The 22289-nt window shown below is 42.1% G+C and overlaps 1 protein-coding gene across 1 annotated transcript in view; it reads left to right on the top strand.

Annotated features, from left to right (window-relative positions):
- Positions 1–22289, top strand: part of LOC149818493 (uncharacterized) — a 196175-nt gene that overhangs the window by 58807 nt on the left and 115079 nt on the right. Inside the window, exon 4 of the mRNA XM_089985429.1 lies at positions 2238–2262. Coding sequence (XP_089841555.1) covers positions 2238–2262 — 25 coding nt within the window. The remainder of the gene's footprint in view (positions 1–2237; positions 2263–22289) is intronic.

Below are 22289 nucleotides of genomic sequence, written 5' to 3'. Positions count from 1 at the left end.
AAGTCTTGGAGGCTTGAGCGTCGTTATTGCGCATTGCGACCCTGAGTGGTCATTATCGTACTTGAGTTGAATGGTTACATGATTGCATGCTTACCAGACCATCAGTGGTTCTGACCCCGTTTTATGGGGATTTCAGGTGTTGGACCTGCGTGGCGATATGCGGAGCAAGGCGGCATCGAGTTCCAGGGTTTCTCTAGACAGAGTTGTACTGCTTCCTTTTTATAGAACCTATACTGTTTTCCAAGCAGTGATGTTGTAATAAACATGTGGTTTTCGATAAAATGGAACACTTCGGTGGTCAATGAGTTGCTTGGCCACATACCTGCAACGTGCTCAGAGTTTTCTAAAACCGACGACTCATTATCGTCTGATTCCGCTGCTAAAGCTTTTGTAAGTTCCGCTGCAAAGAAAAAAAAAAAGAAATTCATGAAAATTTTAACTTAGCTTTGTTTTGGAAATCCGGGGCGTTACAGAATTGGTATCAAAGCATGAGTCTGAGAAACCTGGTTCAAGATCCGTCGTGTTTGCGGTATCGCACTGTAAGTATAAATTTTATACTTTCTCTGATTGGGTGTATTTGCATGAATAGATAAATGGCTCCTAAGACCAGGAGAACCATGCCGAGCGAGGAGTCCCATACACAGGGCTTCCTGTTGGAGACACTCAACAGGCTTGTGTCTGCCATTCGTGAATCAAGGCAAGCACCAGCCCCACCTCGTAATGAGAACCTTGGAGGAATAACATATGAAAAATTCCTCAAATTAGACCCACCAGTTTTCGTTGGTAGTGCCGATCCAGAGCTTGCAGAAAGTTGGATCGAGGAAACGGAGCGTGCATTCCTGGTATTGGGAGTACCAGAGGATAGAAAGACTAACTTCGGCACTTATAGGCTGAAGGATAATGCACGGAAGTGGTGGGATACCACTAAGCTTATCCAGTTCTCACAAGTCGAAGTCATTCCTTGGAATGATTTTCGGAGGGAATTTTTGGATAACTACTTCCCGATACACTCTAGAAATAAGAAGAAGATGGAGTTTCTTGAATTGGAGCATGGTGGTATGAGTCTTATCGACTATACTACCAAGTTTCAGAACCTTGAGCGGTACTGCTCTCGGTTATTCGATACTGACCAGGAGAGGGCCGATAAATATATCAACGGATTTCGGGAAGGGCTACGATCTCGAGTTATAACTAGCATGCCCCAAACATTTCAAGCCGCTGTGGCAGCAGCTTCGAAGATTAGCGCAGACTGGGAGCGATGCAAAGGGGTCGTAGTAAAGCGACCGATAGCAAGTAATGGGAACAACAAGAGGACGTTCCCAGGTGGCCAAGAATCGCAACCACCTTTGTATAAAAGAGATTTTCAGGAAAAGAATTTCACTCCATCGGCCGAGCGGCCATTACAGATGGTAGAAGCCAATCAGCCCTACCAACAGTCTAATTTTCGATGCCCGAGGTGTAGCTCTGATCATCCCGGAGGGGTTTGTCCTCGCGATACGGGAGGTTGCCTGTATTGCGGCAAACCGGGGCATCGTGTAAGAGAATGCCGCAAGAAGGCCTCAGATCTTCAACGAAGAAATATGGGATCTGGAGGACCCTCTCAACAAACACAACAACAACGACTGCCACTACCCAGGATAGAGCAGAAACCTGTTGCAGGTCGTGTGTATGCGGTGACAGCCGAACAACTTATGAATGATGATCATATCAAGGAATCTGGATCCCTTGATAGATAGAGTTGTAATGGGTAAAAAGCGATTGAAAGACAAGATCCAATGAATGCTTGAGACAAGTGGCTTATGACCTTGTGTACGGTCATCTGGATCGATATGTATCCTTGCTCTCTAAAGTAATATTGGATTTGTCAAATAAAAATCTTAAGTGCTTATGCCCAAAATTTATGGCTATAGACCACATGATTGAGAAATTAAGTTTGCGTAATTAGAATGTTAAAAGTTACTTAATAAAATAAATCATCGACGAATTGTTCCCAAGAAGAGAGTCTTGTGAGGTTTTACATATTCAAGATCAGATCGTCTAGCCAGAGTGAGCCTGTGAGGGTATACAGCTCCGTGCGAGTGTATATGTTCCAAAACCAGTAGCTTGGCTAGTATGATTCTGTGAGGGTGTACTGATCCAATATCAGGTAAGTCTGACGAAGGTGAACCTGTGAGGAGGTACGTTTCCAATACCAGGTAGTCTGACAGGGGACTTATTCCAATATGGTTAATCTCTAGAAGAATGATCTATGAGTATGAAATAGTTACACAAGATGGCTATATTGATAGCCGGTTGGAAGAACATTGATTCAACAAAACTATCGTGGTTGTAGCATAATTTGAACTTAGATATGAGAAGCATACCTCAATTGATCGAGAATCATGATATGAGGTTATGATTGGAATAAATACGATGTTGAACTAATTGAATAACATTATGAATCTAACATATGGGAGAAATATCCCAAGTTACGCACTTAGTACTCTTAACTGAATTTCGCGGACGAAATTCCTTTAAGGGGGTAATGATGTAAGACCCATAATTTTTCAGTATCTTTCTGAAGAAATTCACGAGGCATTTTCAAGTAAAAATAGCATCTGAACCCGAAATACGAATCAGATCGATTTGTACGAACCAGTTATACTTAGGATATTCGTCGCTTTGTGAATATATGCTCAAACACTCTGGAAGCCATAACTTCCTAACTAAACAAAATCAAAGGATTTCCTCGAGCCAACTTTCTTAGTGACGTCAATACGAAGAGAATGGCGTACTCAGAATTTTTCGGAAAAAAATTGCCGAAAACCCGAAATTTTTGCGGGACCCACGAAAATGTTGGTGGGACCCACAGAAATATTCCTCAGAAAATATCTTGTGGGACCCACAAAATATCCTATGGAAATATCTAGTGGGCCCCACCTCAAAAGGAACCTCCAGGAATTAAAATATAGCTCAGGGATAAAAGGGGCATGGAAAAACCCAAGAGGAGGTGGGCTTGGGCTATAAATAGCCCTCCCCACTCTCTCTCTTCTCATAATTTCGACCCCCCCTCTCTCTCTTGCCTTCTCTCTCTCTCCTAAACCTCCCCTAGTGAGCCCAAGTGAGTCTGAGCCCACCTGACCTGGCCTGAACCCACCTGACCTAGTCTGAGCCTGCCTGACCTGGTCCTAGCTCACCTGACCTGGGTCTGAACCCACTTGACCTAGTCCTAACCTAGTTGACTTGACTTGAACCTAGTTGGGTTTAAAGTCAAAGTCAAAGTCCCTTTTTGTCCAGATTCCGGTTTGGATTTCTGAACCCAAACTTAGCCTACTTGAGCTGAGTTCGAACCTGCTGAACCCAGTTGACTTGGATCGAACCCTTTTTGTTTCAAACCACTTAGGTTGAGTAGCTTGACCTACTCTACCTCTTTCTCAACTAAGTCAGCTTCATCTGACTTAGTCTGACCTCTCGAAGGAAGGCTCGAAGCCAAAGAAGCAACCCGGAGCCGTTTCTTCCACGATTTGAAGTAAGTTTGCTTCGTTGATCCATCTCTCTCAAGTATTTGATTGTTTGTATATAGCATATACTTTCTGAAGTAGTATCTTGCTTTAGTTCTTGATTGAGCCCTTTTTGGATACTTCGGTGTTCACCCGCTCATCTCGTAACTATCGTCGGATATATCTATGTTCAAACACGCAGTATATGCGTTTTTAAAATGGTATCTCGCCCTAGTTCTTGGTTGAGCCCTTCAGAACACTTCGGTGTTCACCCGCTCGCCTCGTAACTATCGTTGGATACAGATCTAGGTGTATATCTGCTGATTCTGCCGACGCGTCTTATATCGCACAGGCTATGTAATTTACCTTTGCCGTCGCGTCGTATGATGCCAAGGCTCCTGCTTTCTGCACTTCCGATTACTGCACTTCCGATTATGCATTTACTTACGCCGTCGCGTCGAACGATGCCAAGGCTCCTGCTTTCTGCACTTCCGATTACTGCACTTCCGATTATGCATTTACTTACGCCGTCGCGTCGAACGATGCCAAGGCTCCTGCTTTCTGCAATGTCTTTACTTACGCCGTCGTGTTGAATGACACCAAGGCTCCTGTTTTGTTATATATGTAGAATATTTTGTTCAGTTTCACACCCTGAACAATAGTATATGCATTTCCTTTACGCCGCCGCTGTATAAAGCACAGGCTTCTGCTTATACTACATATATAGCGCATAAATGAGCGTTCAAATGGAGATCAACTCCAAATCGCCAATGCGATTCCCTGACCGCTCCTCGTTCAAGATTCTGCTTGACGAATGAAGCCCCAATTGGAAAGGCTTCGGTTTTTTGGCAAAATGCTCTTTACGTAAAGACTAAATCAATTACGTATGGCCTGGCTATGGCCCAGGGTTCCTGCAACCTTGATGGATGCAAAGTACGCACAACGGTGCGCATCCATTTCCCGAGTTAAGCGTAGCGATTTCCCGCCAAAGAGGGGAGATGCCGCCGAAATGGATAAAAGAAACGCACGCTTTCTCCGTAAAAGAGAGGAAGTGCTGCTGAAATTTCTGAAGAAGCTATTGATAGCTCAGAAGGAACGTAGCAGGATACTCTGACATATAGCAGAGTGCTACCCAGTTCATGGATTGCCTTCTATAACGTAGAAGGGTTCGTCGCACCACTGCCGATAGAGCAGGAGAGGTGCTGACGAAATGGTTGGCAGAAGAGCTGCCGGAACCAATAGAACGGCATAATGATGTCCGTTGATGGAACAATGCCAGATCGGCTTGTATCCCTGTGCCTGCAAGGGCACCTTGCTCGTAAGGGCCGTCGAGCCGGAGTAGAGGTTGCGCCTTGGCTAGGTTTGGACTCGCTGCATAAAAATATGCCGAGTAGCCGATCTATTTAGATCGAGTCATATGCATGCTCATTGAGAACGGTTACACAACCAGACTCGTAAGGGCTGATGAGCCAGAGTGTGTTGTTTCCACCCAAAGAGGTGTGATGCTCGTGGTGGCTGAAGTGCCAAAGAGCGGTGTTCTGCATGCATATGAATAAGACTTAAGGTCGCACATACCCCGCGGTTGAAAATCGTGTTAGGGGTACCCCCTCAGTAATGACTGTGTTGGGGCGAACTGAATGGGGTCGGGTACATACTCCAGTAGTGCTGAAAGCACGGGCTGCCTAAATGGCATGCAGATTCTGTCCAAGTAATTGTAAGACTGGCAGACCCCTTCAGGAATTATGCTCACTGTGGAATGGCAGTGATGGTACAGCCTTGAGTGACACGTATTTTACTTTGGACCTGATAGAGTCCACGATGGCCTCAGTCACTCATGGGTTTTGGGGTCGTGGTTATCCTTAAGATCTAAGGATTGAACCCAACTACTGCAAGTAGAGGATGCATCCGAATATGGGCCTAGTAGGGTCCTCCCAGTTGAAACACACTGCCCTACTATGGATAGGGTCAACAGGCCTCTGGGGTATCTAAAATACATAGAATAATCAACCCCCAGAACGTCGCGTTGATGCCCGGACAATAGCTCTACCTGCGTACCAAAGGCGGGAGCGGTTAATTATCGAAACAATGCATTGGCTTAGGTTCAGCGATGTTTTGAATGTATGAGTGGATGACGTGTTGAGTCAGTCCTGCATAACCTTTGTGAAGGTGTCATGTTCGGTATACTACTGGACCGACTGGGCAAAGACCCGTGTTGTATCCGCACGACTAAGCGAAGCTCGAGGAGTTGTCCTTAGATGCGTGGGATACGGATGTGCCAAGTATGAAGACTTGAGCTAGACATCACTTTGAGACCCGGAAGAGGTCATGGCTAAGTCGTGGAGACTTAAGTGGTTATTCAAATCACAGCCCTGAAAAAGCTTGCTCTAAGTCATGAGGACTCGAGCGGATATTCAACTCATATCCCTGAGGAGGCTCTTGCGATATACGCTAAGTCTTGGAGGCTTGAGCGTCGTTATTGCGCATTGCGACCCTGAGTGGTCATTATCGTACTTGAGTTGAATGGTTACATGATTGCATGCTTACCAGACCATCAGTGGTTCTGACCCCGTTTTATGGGGATTTCAGGTGTTGGACCTGCGTGGCGATATGCGGAGCAAGGCGGCATCGAGTTCCAGGGTTTCTCTAGACAGAGTTGTACTGCTTCCTTTTTATAGAACCTATACTGCTTTCCAAGCAGTGATGTTGTAATAAACATGTGGTTTTCGATAAAATGGAACACTTCGGTGGTCAATGAGTTGCTTGGCCACATACCTGCAACGTGCTCAGAGTTTTCTAAAACCGACGACTCATTATCGTCTGATTCCGCTGCTAAAAGCTTTTGTAAGTTCCGATGCAAAGAAAAAAAAAAAGAAATTCATGAAAATTTTAACTTAGCTTTGTTTTGGAAATCCGGGGCGTTACATGTAAAGTTGGTTGTTGTTTTGCAAACTGTTCGCGAAGAAAACGAGTCCCTTCAAACTCTCCCTGGAAGAGGGTCCTTGCGAATGAAAGATGGTTGCATGCGAAAAGAACGAGCTCCCTCGAACTCTCCCTGAAGAGGGTCCTTCACAAGAAAAGATTGATTTTTGATGAAATGATAACCCGAAGGTTGAAATTGAGGATTTATAGCTTTAAATGATGATGTTTGGTTAGCACAAAGGCTGAACCTGGATGGCTAACTGATTAGTCAGCCAAATACTAGCACGAGCGCCAGATGTACCAGCACGAGCACTGGATTTTGAAAATGCACACCAGTAAGAGCACTAGATTTTTGAAATGCACACCAGTATGAGCACTGGGTTTTTCGAAATGCACACCAGTATGAGCACTGGGTTTTTCGAAATGCACACCAGTACGAGCACTGGATTTTCGAAACGCACACCAGTACGAGCACTGGGTTTTTCGAAATGCATACCAGTACGAGCACTGGGTTTTTCGAAATGCACACCAGTACGAGCACTGGATTTTCGAAATGCACACCAGTACGAGCACTGGGTTTTTCAAAATGCACACCAGTACGAGCACTGGATTTTCGAAATGCACACCAGTACGAGCACTGGGTTTTTCGAAATGCATACCAGTACGAGCACTGGGTTTTTCGAAATGCACACTAGTACGAGCACTGGATTTTCGAAATGCACACCAGTACGAGCACTGGGTTTTTCGAAATGCATACCAGTACGAGCACTGGGTTTCGAAAATGCATAACAGTGCGAGTACTGTGTTTTCGAAAGTGCACACCAGTACGAGCACTGGGTTTTTCGAAATGCATACCAGTACGAGCACTAGGTTTTTCGAAATGCACACCAGTACGAACACTAGATTTTCGAAATGCACACCAGTACGAGCACTGGGTTTTTCGAAATGCATACCAGTACGAGCACTAGGTTTTTCGAAATGCACACCAGTACGAGCACTGGATTTTCGAAATGCACACCAGTACGAGCACTGGGTTTTTCGAAATGCATACCAGTACGAGCACTAGGTTTTTCGAAATGCATACCAGTACGAGCACTGGGTTTCGAAAATGCATAACAGTGCGAGTACTGTGTTTTCAAAAGTGCACACCAGTACGAGCACTGGGTTTTCGAAACTGCACCAGTACGTGCTCTGGATTTTCAAAATGCACCAGTACGAGCACTGGGCTTTTCCTGCGGAGAGTTGAGAAGGAGATTGGCCTATTTAAGATATTTAGAGATTGAAGCAAGAAGAATGGCCGGGGTTTCAGGATTATCCCTTATCCTAAGAGGGAAATAGAATAGACATTTTTAAAGAGAATTTAGAAAAATAATGATTCAGGTTTATCCCTTAACCTGAAGGGGAAATGATGAGTGAAAACTCGGATTCACAATAACTTGTCCAATACGAGCATTGGATTCAAAAGGAAGTTCAAGTCGGAACTTGAAACTTCAAAAATGAGAATATACAAGAAGGAAAATCCGAGTCGGAACCCGGTTTTTAAATACAAGAAAGGAAGTGAGAATCGGGTTCGAAAACTCGAATTCTCAAAACAAAGAATTGTCCAACACGAGCGTTGGATTCAAAAAGGAAGTTCAAGTCGGAACTTGAAACTTCAAAAATGAGAATATACAAGAAGGAAAATCCGAGTCGGAACCCGGTTTTTAAATACAAGAAAGGAAGTGAGAATCGGGTTCGAAAACTCGAATTCTCAAAACAAAGAATTGTCCAACACGAGCGTTGGATTCAAAAAGGAAGTTCAAGTCGGAACTTGAAACTTCAAAAATGAGAATATACAAGAAGGAAAATCCGAGTCGGAACCCGTTTTTTAAATACAAGAAAGGAAGTGAGAATCGGGTTCGAAAACTCGAATTCTCAAAACAAAGAATTGTCCAACACGAGCGTTGGATTCAAAAAGTAAGTTCAAGTTGGAACTTGAAACTTCAAAAATGAGAATATACAAGAAGGAAAATCCGAGTCGGAACCCGTTTTTTAAATACAAGAAAGGAAGTGAGAATCGGGTTCAAAAACTCGAATTCTCAAAACAAAGAATTATCCAACACGAGTGTTGGATTCAAAAGGAAGTTCAAGTCAGAACTTGAGACTTCAAAAATAAGAATATACAAAAAGGAAAATCTGAGTCGGAACCCAGATGAGAAGGAGATAATTCCTACCCAAGAGTCGAATTTGAAAGGATTGACAAAAAGCATGAATAGATCTCGCCGATTACAAAGATTTATTCAAGACTCTTGACCCAAGATGGTCTGAACTTTGATTACTTCAGGATTTTCCCTTATCCTGGAGAAGAATGAATAAAAGATTGATATGAATTGAAGAGTTTATGGGAAGTAGTTCAGGTTTTATCCCTTAACCTGAAAGGGATGTAAAATAAAAGATCGATAAAATTTAAAAGTTTGATAAAAACTTGACAAAATGAACAAATCGATGAAAATTCAATTAAATTGGAAAATGAAATAGATGCCAAATAAAATAGATCAACTGAAAAATTGACAAGTTTTTCAGAAAAAGAGTTCGTCTAATCCTGCCTGCATATGACGAAGGAAGACATGTATAGATCAAAATAAAAATGCCCCAGTATCAGGGAGAAGATGTGAGAATTTAATAGAAAAATCGTCGCTTTATTGAGAGAGATTCTTTTGAATAGTACAAAAGGCTAGGAATTTAAGTGTAAAATCTCTTCAAATGTAGAGCATTAATAGGATCTGGCAGTTCCGCTCCATCTGCGTTGATCAAACGATAGGAATTACGGGGCAATGCTTCCTTAACCACATAAGGGCCTTCCCAATTGGGTGACCACTTGCCCTTCGGCCGATGCTTGAGATGAGCTGTCGATCTGAGCACGAGATCATTAACTCGAAACCTTCTCTCAATAACTGATTTGGCGTAGTGTCTAGCTATCCTCTGACGATAGGCCTGGGCGTGCTCTGCTGCCTTGAGTCTTTTCTCGTCTAGTAGATCAAGCTGTACCAACCTCTGCTGCTGATATTGATCAAGCGGAAGTTCAACGAGTGACGCAAACTTGAGTGCAGGCTTCTGAACATGTAGAGGCAATACCACCTCGGTCCCATAAACAAGCTCTGAAGGCGTAGCATTGGTTGGGGTCCGAATGGTGGTTCGGTATGCCCACAATGCATCGTGCATCTTCTCGTGCCAATCACGGCCTGTTTCCACTGTTCTTTCCAGAATGCGGATCAAAATCTTGTTGGTGGCCTCTGCCTGACCGTTCCCTTGGGGATAGTAAGGAGCTGAGAAGTGGTGATGAATCCCGAACTTCGAGCAGAAGGTCTTCATCTTCTCATTTTTGAAATGGCTGCCATTATCTGACACAATGTCATGTGGGACGCCGAAGCGACAGAGAAGATTTTTATGAATAAATGAAACTACATGCCGGCATTCTACTGTTCGCAGAGTGACAACTTCGACCCATTTGGTGAAGTATTCTGTGGCTGCAAGGAAGTATTTATGGCCGTTAGATGCAGAAGGAGTGATTGGACCCACCACGTCGAAGGCCCACATTGAAAAGGGCCAAGGAGAGACCACTGACTGCAAGTATGCAGCTGGCGCATGAATGGAAGGCGCGTGCATCTGATATTTGACGCACTTCCTTACAAACCGATGGCAATCTTGCTGCATGGTTTTCCAGTAATATCCTGCGCGGATAATCTGCTTGACGAGTGTTTGGTAGCCGACATGGCCACCACAAATTCCTTCGTGTGCCTCTCGGACCACTTCTATGGCTTCATCCTTATCTAAGCATCTAGCATACTCAGAACTGAACCCACGATGGTAGAGAGTATTGGCAAGGATGAAATAGCGGACTGACATGCGTTGAATTGCACATTGCTCCCTTCTTGGCATGTCTGGCGGGAATTCACCAGTTTCGATAAAGCTTTTAATGTCTTGATACCAAGGCTTTTCCCTCTGAGCGGCCTGGTTCACTTGCTCAATTGGAATATAGGCAGGTTGATCAAGTCTGCCGATCTCGAAGGAACAACAGGATTCACTGTCTTTAAAAGACAAAATAGAGCCTAAGCAAGCTAGGCCGTCTGCTATGTGATTGTATTCCCTCTTGACATGATTGAGCTGAAATTCTTCAAAGTCGCCTATGAGAGCCAAAGCGATCTTCTGATAGGGAATTAACTTCGAGTCTTTTACTTGCCATTCTACATTAACTTGGTTAACAATAAGCAAGGAATCGCCGAAGGCATGTACCCTCTTGACATCGAAGTCTTGCAAAATTTTGAGGCCTTGTATTAGAGCTTCATACTCGGCCATGTTGTGAGTACATTGGAAATTGAGCTTGAGGGAGTAAGGGAGCATTTCCTTTTCAGGAGTGATCAACAAGATCCCAATCCCTATACCAGACATATTTTTGGCTCCATCAAAGAATAGAGTCCAAACTGGAGATTCCTGAATACTGCAAATTCGATCGTCAGGAAAATCGTCTTCTGCCTTGATTTCTTCTGTTAACGGGAAATCCGCCAACTGATCTGCGATGGACTGACCCTTGACTGACTTCTGAGAAACATATTCCAAGTCATACTGCATCAGGAGGACTTGCCATTTCGCAATTCGTCCAGTAAGGAAGGGCTGCTCAAGGATGTATTTGAGAGGGTTGAGTCTTGACAGAATTTTGATTTCTGAAGCCATTAGATAATGTCTCAGCTTCTGACACATCCACACTAAGGCTAGACATGTCTTTTCCATCTGAGAATATCTCTTCTCATAATCAATGAAAGTCTTGTTGATGTAGTAGATGGCATGCTCTATCCGGCTGCCTTCCTCATACTGCGCAAGAAATCCGCCACAAGCATTGTGGTTGACGGAAATATACAAGAGCAGTGGCTTTCCAAGTTCTGGTGGCTTCAGAACAGGTGGATTGAGAAGATACCGCTTGATGCGTTCAAATGAGAGCTGACATTCTGGTCCCCATTCAAATTTCACTTCTTTTCTCAGTAAGTGATTGAAGGGCTCGCATCTCATGGCTAGATTGGAGATAAAGCGACGGATAGACTGAATGCGCCCCTGAAGGATCCTTAATTCTTTGAGGTTGGTGGGAGCCGGCATATCAATGATTGCTTTCGCCTTGGCAGGATCCACCTCTATGCCTTTCTTGCTGATCATGTAGCCGAGCAATTTGCCTGACTTTACTCCGAAGACGCATTTCTGTGGATTGAGTCTTAGCTTGTAGAGAATAAGTCTTTCGAAGACTTGGCCGAGAGCATCAAGATGATCCTCTCCTTCTTTGGACTTAACCAGGATGTCATCTACATAGGCATCCATGTTCTTGTGCATCTGGTCATGAAAGATCACTGCCATAGCCCTCTGATAGGTTGCCCCGACATTCTTGAGTCCAAATGGCATGACTGTATAGCAAAAAGTACCCCAAGGCGTGGTAAAGGAAGTTTTGGATTGGTCACGAGTGGCCAATTTGATTTGATTGTAGCCCGAGTATCCATCCATGAAGGAGAACATGGCATGGCCTGCCGTGCTATCGATCAGAAGATCGATGTTGGGGAGTGGATAATCATCCTTTGGGGTAGCTTTGTTTAGATCCCTGAAATCAATACAAATCCGAACTTTGCCATTCTTTTTGGGGACTGCCACAATGTTCGCCAACCAATCTGGGTATTCGATGGTCCGAATGAACCCTGCTTTTAACAATTCTTCAAGTCCTTCTTTAACTTGTGGTGCTACTCGAGGATCCATTTTTCTGAGTTTCTGCTTGATTGGTTTGCAATCTGGCTTCAACACAAGGCGATGCTCGACTAACTTGGAGTCTAAACCTGGCATATCCTCATAAGTCCAAGCGAAGACTTCCTGATGCTGTTTGAGGAAGTAGATGAACCTTTCTTTCTCATCAAAACTTAGACTGGAACCAATTTTGAGAATTCTTGGATCATCTTCTGAACCGATATTGACATCCTCCGTTAGATCTTGAACCAATGGTGATGGTTCATCTTGCTTCTGAATGCTGGCAAATTCTGGCAGATCTTGAATTGTCGAGTCGAATTCTGCCAACTCTTCGATCTGCCCTGTCATTTTGCTGGCCTCTGCCCCAGTCTTCGCTTTGCATGCTCTGGCTGTTTTATTTTGAAAAAGGTTGGTATTGATGACGAGCTTTTTGAATGATTTAGGAGTCATGATCACGGCAATCCTGTAAGCGAAAAGGAGGCTTTTGAGAAAAAAGGTAAAATATCCAAAAAATAGCCTTTTGTATAAAGATAGAGAATGACAATATAGACAAGGACATAAGTAGAGAATTTGTGTACACCAAGATGAATAGAGCAAACAAACTTTTCATTGATTTAAGTAAACTTTGATATTTACAAGCGACTGTTTGAGAAAGGGAAAGAAATCGGGGCGGATCTTGCCCTTACAAGATGACAAAAGGGAAAGGAAAACAGAAAACACTGGCATTGTCTTCATTACTGAACTCCCTTGACGAAGATGGTTTTTCTGCAGGATGACTGACCTGCGAAACCCAAGCCTGTACCGGTGACATGCTGATCGGGGACGATCGGCTCCAGAATGCCGTCTTCATCTTTGCCCAGGCCCCTGAAGGGCTGATAACCGTGCTTCGTTAGAAGATCAAACCCTTTCTTAGCTTTGGAGAATTGAGGAAACAGAGGGTGATCTTTAAATGAGGTATAATCGAGGCGTCCTCCTAATTTGAAGAAGCGAGGTCCCTGCCACTGGACAACTGCGGTGACATTTTCTGTCGGCTGGATCTCTTTCAATTTCAGCATATCCAGACTTTCGCTCAGATTGATCTCATCGACTTCCCTGATGCTTGGGATGTCGGCAGTGAAAGTAGGACGGGGAATCATCGGCTGCGGGAGTCGTTCTTCCGGATCCTCTCCTAGGACCGTAGTGATCATGCCCCCTTTCGACCATTTTATACACTGGTGCAGGGTTGACGGGACCGCCTTGGCATTGTGGATCCATGTGCGCCCCAGCAACAGATTGTACGTCGGTGGTACATTGACCACATGGAAGAGTACAGTATGCACCGAATAGTTGATAAAGATTTCGAGAAATATCTTCCCCTTGGCTGTCTGCCCATGGTTATCAAAACCGTAGATCGTGATCGGATCTGGGGTATATTCCTCTTCTTTTAAACCCAACGCCTTGTCTGTCATTTCTGGACAGATGTTTAGGTTGCTGCCTCCATCGACGAGCACATGAGGGACTGTCATGCCCCTGGTCCGCACTACTATGTATAGGGCGTTGTTATGAAACGAATGAGGCCTTGGTAAATCCTCATCAGAAAAAGTGATTGGTGCGTTCGTCATGGCCTGATTGACGATCTGAGCCATATCTTGCGGAGACGTGCTAGGCTTGACTTTGATCTTTCTGAGGAGATCTTCTAGCACTTGCTGGTGCTCAGATGAAGCGTGGGTCAGGTCCAAGATAGAGATGTTGGATAATGCAGTAATCGGCTTCTGAACTGACCCTGAAGCCTCTTCTTTCTTCGAAGCTGCCTTGATAAAGCGCTTCGGGATCCTGGGAACTAGTTTGGCAGTTCCTGTTGCTGCCTTTGTTGGTTTGCTGGAAAATGGGGTGACATCCGCCCTCTTGACGGATGACTGTGCCTGGTGAAGGACTAGGACCTGATGTTGGTCCTGAATGTCCTGCATAGAACATGGTTGAATACTGCCTGGCAGAGAGAACGCTTGTTCTGTAACGACTGAAGCTGAATGTTTAGGAAAAGGTTTGCTCAAGACTTCTGGCTGCTGCTCATCCTCGTCCTCAATCAGCATATTCTTGTCAATACAATCCTGAATGATGTTCTTGAGGACAAAGCAATGCTCGGTGTCATGTCCCACAGTCCGGTGAAACTTGCAGAACTTGTCAGTCCATTTACCCATAGCGACGGGAGGGTCCGCCACCTTGGGAAGTTTAATCATTCCTTTTGACATCATATATTCTAAGATGTCTTCGCGGGACTGTTCTAAAGCTGAGAATTCCCGATCATAACTCCAACCTTCGTGCTTCGGCTTTTCTGGCTGCTTTGCTTCTGGCTGGGGTATTGGTTGGACGGGCTTAACAAATTTTCCCTTCTGGGCTGCTGAATTTGCTCTTTCGGCCCTAGGAGGCCCTGAGTTCTTGCTGCGATTCTTCTTGCTTTTCTTTTTGCCAGAGCTACTGCTGTTGTCGGGAAAATCCATGGAATAAACAACATGAGCCTTTTTCTTCTGCTCAGGGTTTCCTCGAACGAAAGGGTAACCCTCATACAGGCCGGTCTCGAGCCACTCGGCTCTCTCAATCAGTTTGATGAATGACTTAGCAGGTGATGTAGAAATGAGGTTCCTCAGAGGCTGAGCGAAATTATTCAGGATAATCTGCAAGGCGTGCTCCTCCGGGATGGGAACTTTCATTCTGTTACAGGGGCTTCTCCACCTATGGATGAACTCACTAGCTTTCTCATTCTCCATCTGTTTTAAATTGTACAGATGATTGAGGGTTGGTGAGGCTTCAACATTGAACATGAAGCGCTCGATGAATAAGTTGACAACTTTATCGAACTCTCGTAGTTCGATAGGATTAATGTGATTTGCATACCACCTGGCCGCTACTCCTTCTAAGCTGCGAGGAAAGCAGATGAATAACGCCCGATTATCTTTCCTGAAACGGCCGCACTAGGCATAAAAGGTGGCCAAATGAGCCTTGGGGTTGCTAGTTCCGTCGAATTTAAGGAACTTGCGAGGGAGATTCTCCAAATTGTCATCTCCGTCCAGACCATGGTAAAAATCTTCACCGGAGTAGGTCTGCTTGCCCTTGCTTTTAGCCTGGATATCTTTGATGGCCCGATTCATTTCTTTCATTTGTTCTTGCATTGGGTTATTAACTAGAACAGGCTTATTGATTGATTCGGGGTCTGCAGTGGTCTTTGCAAACTGCGGTGGAGGATTCTGATAGACAAACTGCTCTTCTTCTTCTGATTCCTCAACTGATTCTGTTTCTTCAGAAGTGGTGTCAGGCTGTACTTTCTTCCTAACAATCCTGACTGGCTTCTTCACGGCCTTCTTCTTTGGCTTGGTTTTTGGAATAGCTTCTTTCTGACTGGCCTCGGCCTGCTCAGTCATCATTTTGGTCATCATTCTTTTGAACAGATTATACATAGCTGGATCTATGTCATCTGCTTGATTCTGATTTTGTCCCCTGACTGATTTGGGGGAGTTCATCCCTCCAGCCTCACTGTCACTGTGTTGAGGAACCGTTTCTTTTCCTGCCCTTGTTACGACCATTTTGCCAATGCCAGTGATTCCTGAAGAATAAGGGAATGGTTAGAGCACGAAAGATCTTTTTTGAAAACACGATCTTTGAGAAAAAGACGAGAACGAAGGGATCTGATAGACAATTTAGACAGATTATCCCATCACCAGGGATCGGGTCATCACAAAGCTTGCGATAATTGCGTTACCATTCTGTGATAACGAGAAAAAAAATGCGCCTTATTTCCTAGGCGAGGTCGTCTATCATGATAAGAGATATTTACAGAAGAAACGGAAGGAAACGTCTCATTATTAGGGATGAGATATAAAAGAATCATTTGGCAAAAAAAGAGCTTTTTAACAGAACAAAAGTTGTATTTTATTGATGACAAATTCAAATACAAAGAGAAGGTGGGCACACAATTCGCCACCATTCCCGATATTCAGAAGATACATTGGGTCCAGGAGATATTGACAAAGGAATGAAGGAGTCCCAAGTGTATTTGGCTACATGGTATGCCCCAGACCACTGATCCGACTGTAGATCGAATTCTGGCATGCTGCCGGTTGGGAAGTGAATGTTGGCTCGTACCTGCCGCTGCGAGAACTGTCTGAGGCACCTCTCTGGCTGATAGTCGACACAGAAGAATGGACCGAGCAATCTGTAGCGCTTGTTACGAGCATAAGTGTAGCGAGGGATAGTCTCTCTTCTGTCGAAGAAGTCCCAAATGATTTCCTCCTGATGTAGTTTCTCGATCAAAGCTCGATACTGAATGGCTGACTTCGGCTGCTTGTTGCTGAATCTGAAAGAACTGGCTTTCGACGGCACATGTCGTAGGAACCACGACTGCAAGGCATATGTGCATCCTTCCACCAAAATGACCTCTCCGAGGGCAAATCGAGCCAAACCTCTGTAGAGAAAGGCTAGAGCTGCCATGGATACCGAAAGCTGACGGGTCTGCTTGCTTCCCCATCGTCTAAAAAGTTGGGCGACTCTGATATCGATGAAATTCTGACCATCCTGAAAGAATGCCAGCCCCACCGTGCATAGGATCATAGCATGCTGAATTCTTTCTTTCGCTGCTCGAGATAGGGTATCGACTTCTTCATAGGCTCCGTACTTATTATAGAGTTCGAACAGATCGATGAACTGACTTCCGTTGATCTCTGTGAGAGGCCAGGATCTGCTCCCTGTAGCTTTGGCTAGTGCTTCTCGAATATCTATCCCTTTGACACTGATCAAGAACTGTTGTTCGACTGGATCATCTGGCTGACCAGCTGGTTCCGGCAATCCCATGATATCACTGAACTCATCCATTAGCAAAGTCATCTCCCCCCATGGAAACCAAAATGTGCAGGTACGTGGATTCCATCGTTCTGCCATAGCTTGAATCAGACTGCCGTTGATGGTTTGCTTGCCAACTGCCGATGCCATCTCCAATCCACAATCATCCAAGTGGTCTGGGAACATACGCGAGAAGGCGGTGAACCAAGAATAGTACCATCGAGGGAAGAAGGTATGAGATTGGATGACCCGATGATCTGGGGTTCCATCCCTTATTTGATAGTAGACATGATCCATGGGAAAGATAGCATCGAGAGATTCGGATGCCATTGGACTGATACTGTGGCAAGAGAGGAAAAGAATCAGATAGAATGCAGGACTTACGGATAGACTCTTTGAAGAATTAAACCTGGAAATTTTGAAAAGGTTTGGAGAAAATTTTAAAGGAATTTTCCAGGGTTTTTGAGGAAAAATTTGATCTAAAGAGTAAAAAAGAGAATGTAGGTAGAGAAAGATATACACCTGGAGTTTCTGAAAGTAAAGGGAAATTTTGAATAATATACCCAGGGTTTTGAAAAGGGTTTGATATATATATGAGAGAATAAGAGAAATATCACACAACCAAAGCTGCACATACAACACTCCCTAAAGTCTGACTCTATATGCAATATTTTGAAAATAGCTTGTAGGACCTTAATTCTAACTCTATGGTTCAGATCATCTGATTCCAATCAAGGTATGCCGATATACTCAAGCCGAAGCTCGAAGTACGTGGCATATAAGATATTTCTCCGGTTCTAAGGTAAGGGCTTCCCAACATCCTTGAGCACCTATCGATATACCTCGGACTATGGCCCTTAGGTACGTGGTAGGGGGGCGCGAACCCAAATAAGCGGTCCAGTTGTGAGGCTCTCTCCCGAACTATGGTTCAGTGAGACAGCCCAGCAACGTGAAGACCGGGACAATATAGGTAGGGATGTTTTCAAAAACATGATCAACATGCAATAAAATTAGAAGGCTCTAATGCAAGTCCTAAAGAAGATAGATTTAAATAAAGAAGAAGCATACACTTGCATACATTGTTTGCATTCAATCCCTAAAATTGAGGAGAGTTGTATTTAAGACCTAAATCTAATGTGAACATGGATAATCTCCTCAATATGGTCCTACCAAACCATACTTAGATCCTATATGCAATGATGTCAGCTTAGGACAGAATCTAGGCTCCTATAGCTGACATAGAAAGAATAAAGACTTAGATTATATATAAAAGCAAGGCAGAGGCATAATTCGACCAGACGGAGACAAGTCCCATCACGGTCGCCAAAACTGTGATCATCGCAAAATTTTTCCTCTCTAGTGGTTTCTCTCTCTTCCTTCTTTTTCCCTTTTCTAACCTCTATTTTCCTCCCTTTTGAAGGGAGAATAATAAAAGAAAGAAAAGAAAGAGAGAAGAGAAAAGAAAGAAAGAAAGAAAGAAAGAAAGAAAGAGAGAAGAGGAACTATTTTGCGCGGCTTTCACTTGACCTTGATTTGAAAAGAATTTAGAAATTTAACTCGCCTCCGTTTTGAAAATTTGCGGGAAAATGGAGAGACGGGATTCGCTCGTCGGTACGAGGTTCGACCGTTCCTAGCGCCTTTACTAGGGGTAATCGAACCAAGGATCGAATCTATGCCTTTTGCTTTGCCTAAATATAATCTAAGAATTTATTCTAACTCTGAATGCACAAAGAATCGTGCTTGTGCAATGCAAGAATGTATGCTCCTTTTGAAAAAGAAAGTTTTTGGAAATTTCCAAGTATTCTGAGATGAACTTGATAAGGGAGTGAAGAAATGATTGAATCTAACTTTAGAACCTTGAGATAGATCAGAGAAGTTCTAAGTTTTTGAAGTAAATCAGGATTTGAAAAAAAATAAATGAGAAAGAATGACTTGAAGTTTTAGAATGAAAGGAAATGAAGTTTCAAAGTCAAAATCGACTTTGAATTTTGGATTTTGAATTTAGAAAAGGAAATGAATACTTGAGATGGAATTTGAATTTGGATTTTTAAGTTTGGAATGGATCTGAGATAATCAAATGGTATTTAAGAATGGAAGTGGATTTAGGGAGTTCAGATGAGATCTGAAAAATGGAATTTGGATTAGAATTGGGAATGAAATTGGATCTAAAGATGGATTTAAGGTCTGAGATCTGAGATCCGAGATAAAATTGGGTTCTGAATCCTAAGATGGATTTGGATCTGAAGTTTGAGATCCAAGGTAGAATTATATTCTGGATCCTAGAATGGAAACTTGGACCTGAAGTCTAAGATCCAAAGTGAAATTGATTCTGGATCCTATAGGTAAATTGGATCTGGAGTCTGAGATCCAATATGAGTGTTGAATTTTGGATCTTAAAATGGATTTGGAATTAAAAGGAGGAATCAAGAATTTTTAAGTCTGATTTGAATTTGGGAAAAGGAATTTTTTTTTTTTAGAAATTTGAATTTTGAATATATAGATGAATCCCAAAGTCAATTTAGACTTGGGACTTGAAGCTTGAAATGAATCAAGAATCTCAAAGTTAAATTGAACTTTGAGTTTGATTGGAGTCTTTTGAAAAATGAATTTGAAATTTCAAAGTAAAATTGAGCTTTGAAAATGAATTTAAATTTGGAAATTTTGAATATGAAATGAAATTGAAATCTCAAAGTTAAATTGGACTCTGAGATGAAAAATGAAATAGAATTGAAAAAGATGAATAGGATTGAAGATTGATTGAAGAAGATATTTACATCACTTGGAGTTTTGAAAAACTAATTTTGAAAATATGATGCGGTTCTATCCTAAATGATGAATGAATTTAAAGGATTTTGAAATTGGATTTTGAAAAGCTATTTCATTCTTTGGATGAATTAAAATAAGATTGAAGATATAATACATCCTTGACTATGGTCATTGAATGTATTATATAATAATCTATATTTAAATTCAGGTGAAGAATAAAACACATTTGGTGCTTTTATAGAATTTAAAATGAAATTAACTCTCAATATACCCTGACTATGGCCATTGGTATATATTTTGAATTAATTTTTAAGTTAAATTCTAATAAAAGAAGAAGATATTTAAGGAAAATATGATGAATTTTGAAAACGGATCTATTATGGGTCCAGTGTTGTTTCGTAAAAGATAAAAATCCTAAGTTTTGTCCATACCCTGACTATGGCCATTGATATGGATCATCAACTTAGGATTAATTTACCTCTTACGAAATGGTGCACGTGCCATTCGTGTTTCACCATTTGAGATTTTGAGAAATAAAAGAAAAATGCATGAAGAACAAGTAATTCATGATATCTACAATGCTCATTCATTCTATTCTAGCACTTGAAATATCGAATTCCCATTATGATTTAACTATCGCAATATTGAATTAAATAAAGAATTTCTAAGCTAAGAAGAGAATTGTATTTTCCATGTATTTCCTGCAAATGGATTAATCATAAAATGGAAGGAAATGGCATATATCATGTGGATATCTAAAAAAAAACAAAAAACAAAACAATGGTCATATACCAAGATATGAATGATGGAAAGATGGGAAATTATATATACATATCTATATACCTGCATATATATATGTATATGTATATAGGCATATACATATACCTAGATAGATACAATATCCTGAGAAAACATATGGGCATATATATGTATATATATATATATATATATACATAAGTGCATATATGTACCTATATCAGAACGCCTAAAATCAAATGAGAAACTATATATGAAAAGGATATTCCGATTTTTTTTTTTTTGTTTTTTTTTTTTTTTTAAATGAATGATAAGATGTGCATATGGTAATTCGGCAAATGTGCAAGAATGACAGATATGCTAATATTAGGGAAGAGGCATTGATGGTGGATGCCAATGTTGCTGCAAGCAGTGCTGTAGCAGCATTGTGATTGACACATGAAGGTAGGTTTAATGGACAAAGTGGGTGTATCAAACTGCTGCATTTACCGTGCAGCAGCTCTCTGACAAGTCCTACTCCTATGAGTGCTTAGGGCAAATCAGTAAAGCCAGAAGAGTTAGACAGGTCTTACATTCTGAGAATGACTTGAAAGTATAATTCATGGAAGGCAACCCAAATAAGTTTGCCATACATGAAAAAAGCTAGTTCAGTTTTATTTCATGCAGGGGATAGCTCTGTTTCATGCACCAGGTACTTATTGTCATCGCTGGTCTTGAGTTCTAACAGCAATGACATTTCACAAATTTCATGACACATTGGTCTGGATCGGCTTTTGGGGAGTACTCCTAAAAATATATTGGATTTGAGGCTGTTGATAGGAACCACGAGAACAAAACTCTTCATTTCCTTTTGCAAGCTTGCACCTCCTAGCTAAGCTTTGAAAGCCACATCAGTAGCTTACTTTGATCATCCATACAACTAGAGACAGTAAAGTACTATAATACAAGCATCTTATTACACTCATCTATAATGAAAACTGTGAAGGAGCATACGGATGTTAACTTTGTTACAGAAAAAAATGTACACCCTTTCTCACCAACCTTTGGGTCCTTCGGATGATCTTACAGTGTATTTGCAAGGATCAAGGAATCAATCTTCAAATCCACCATAATCAGCATCGACCGCACCATCATCAGTGTCTTGCTCCTTTTTATTTGATTTTTTTTTTTTAAGCTGAAAATGTTAGCCGATGCTGCTACTTGAGGAAACAGATAAATGGAAATCAATTAGCAAGACAAAAAGGATTAAATTAACCTGAAACAATTCACATTGAGATGCTCATATTAAGTATAATAAGCTTGTTTTTACAAGAAAAGCCCACGGAACTGAGACAAAGAAGGATAAAACTGCATACATATAGAAGAATCTTGTTAATACAATCTCAATCTATGATATCCTTTTTCTAGCCACGAGAAATTGACAGTAGATATCCCTGTTAGCCTGGTTCTTATCATCATTTTATATTCTTATTGGCATGTACACTTAAGCTATCCACCAACAATCTAAAAGAGGTTGTCTAACATGCTTCCACATATTATAAATTTTTTTTTTTTTAATCTCCAAATCTCACATATTTCACCCTAAAGAAAGGAACAATTCCATAATGCATATCTATCAAGCCATATATCAACCCATGGTTAACATCACAAATATATTGCAAACCAAGCTACACATGCATCTAGGATTGATCAGACAACAAAGCACTCTCTGTTGAAAGTTTTCCATTGGTTTCACCTGGAAAGGCTGAATCAATTACTTCACAATTGCTTCTTGTAGATTTTCACACAAAATGACCAACAACTTCC

The sequence above is a fragment of the Nuphar pumila genome, chromosome 13, assembly GCF_984573655.1.
Source record: "Nuphar pumila chromosome 13, dmNupPumi1.hap1.1, whole genome shotgun sequence".
In the NCBI taxonomy this organism is placed as follows: Eukaryota; Viridiplantae; Streptophyta; class Magnoliopsida; order Nymphaeales; family Nymphaeaceae; genus Nuphar; species Nuphar pumila.
The sequence above is the reverse complement of the archived record's forward strand: the minus strand, read 5'-3'. Positions and strand labels throughout refer to the sequence as shown.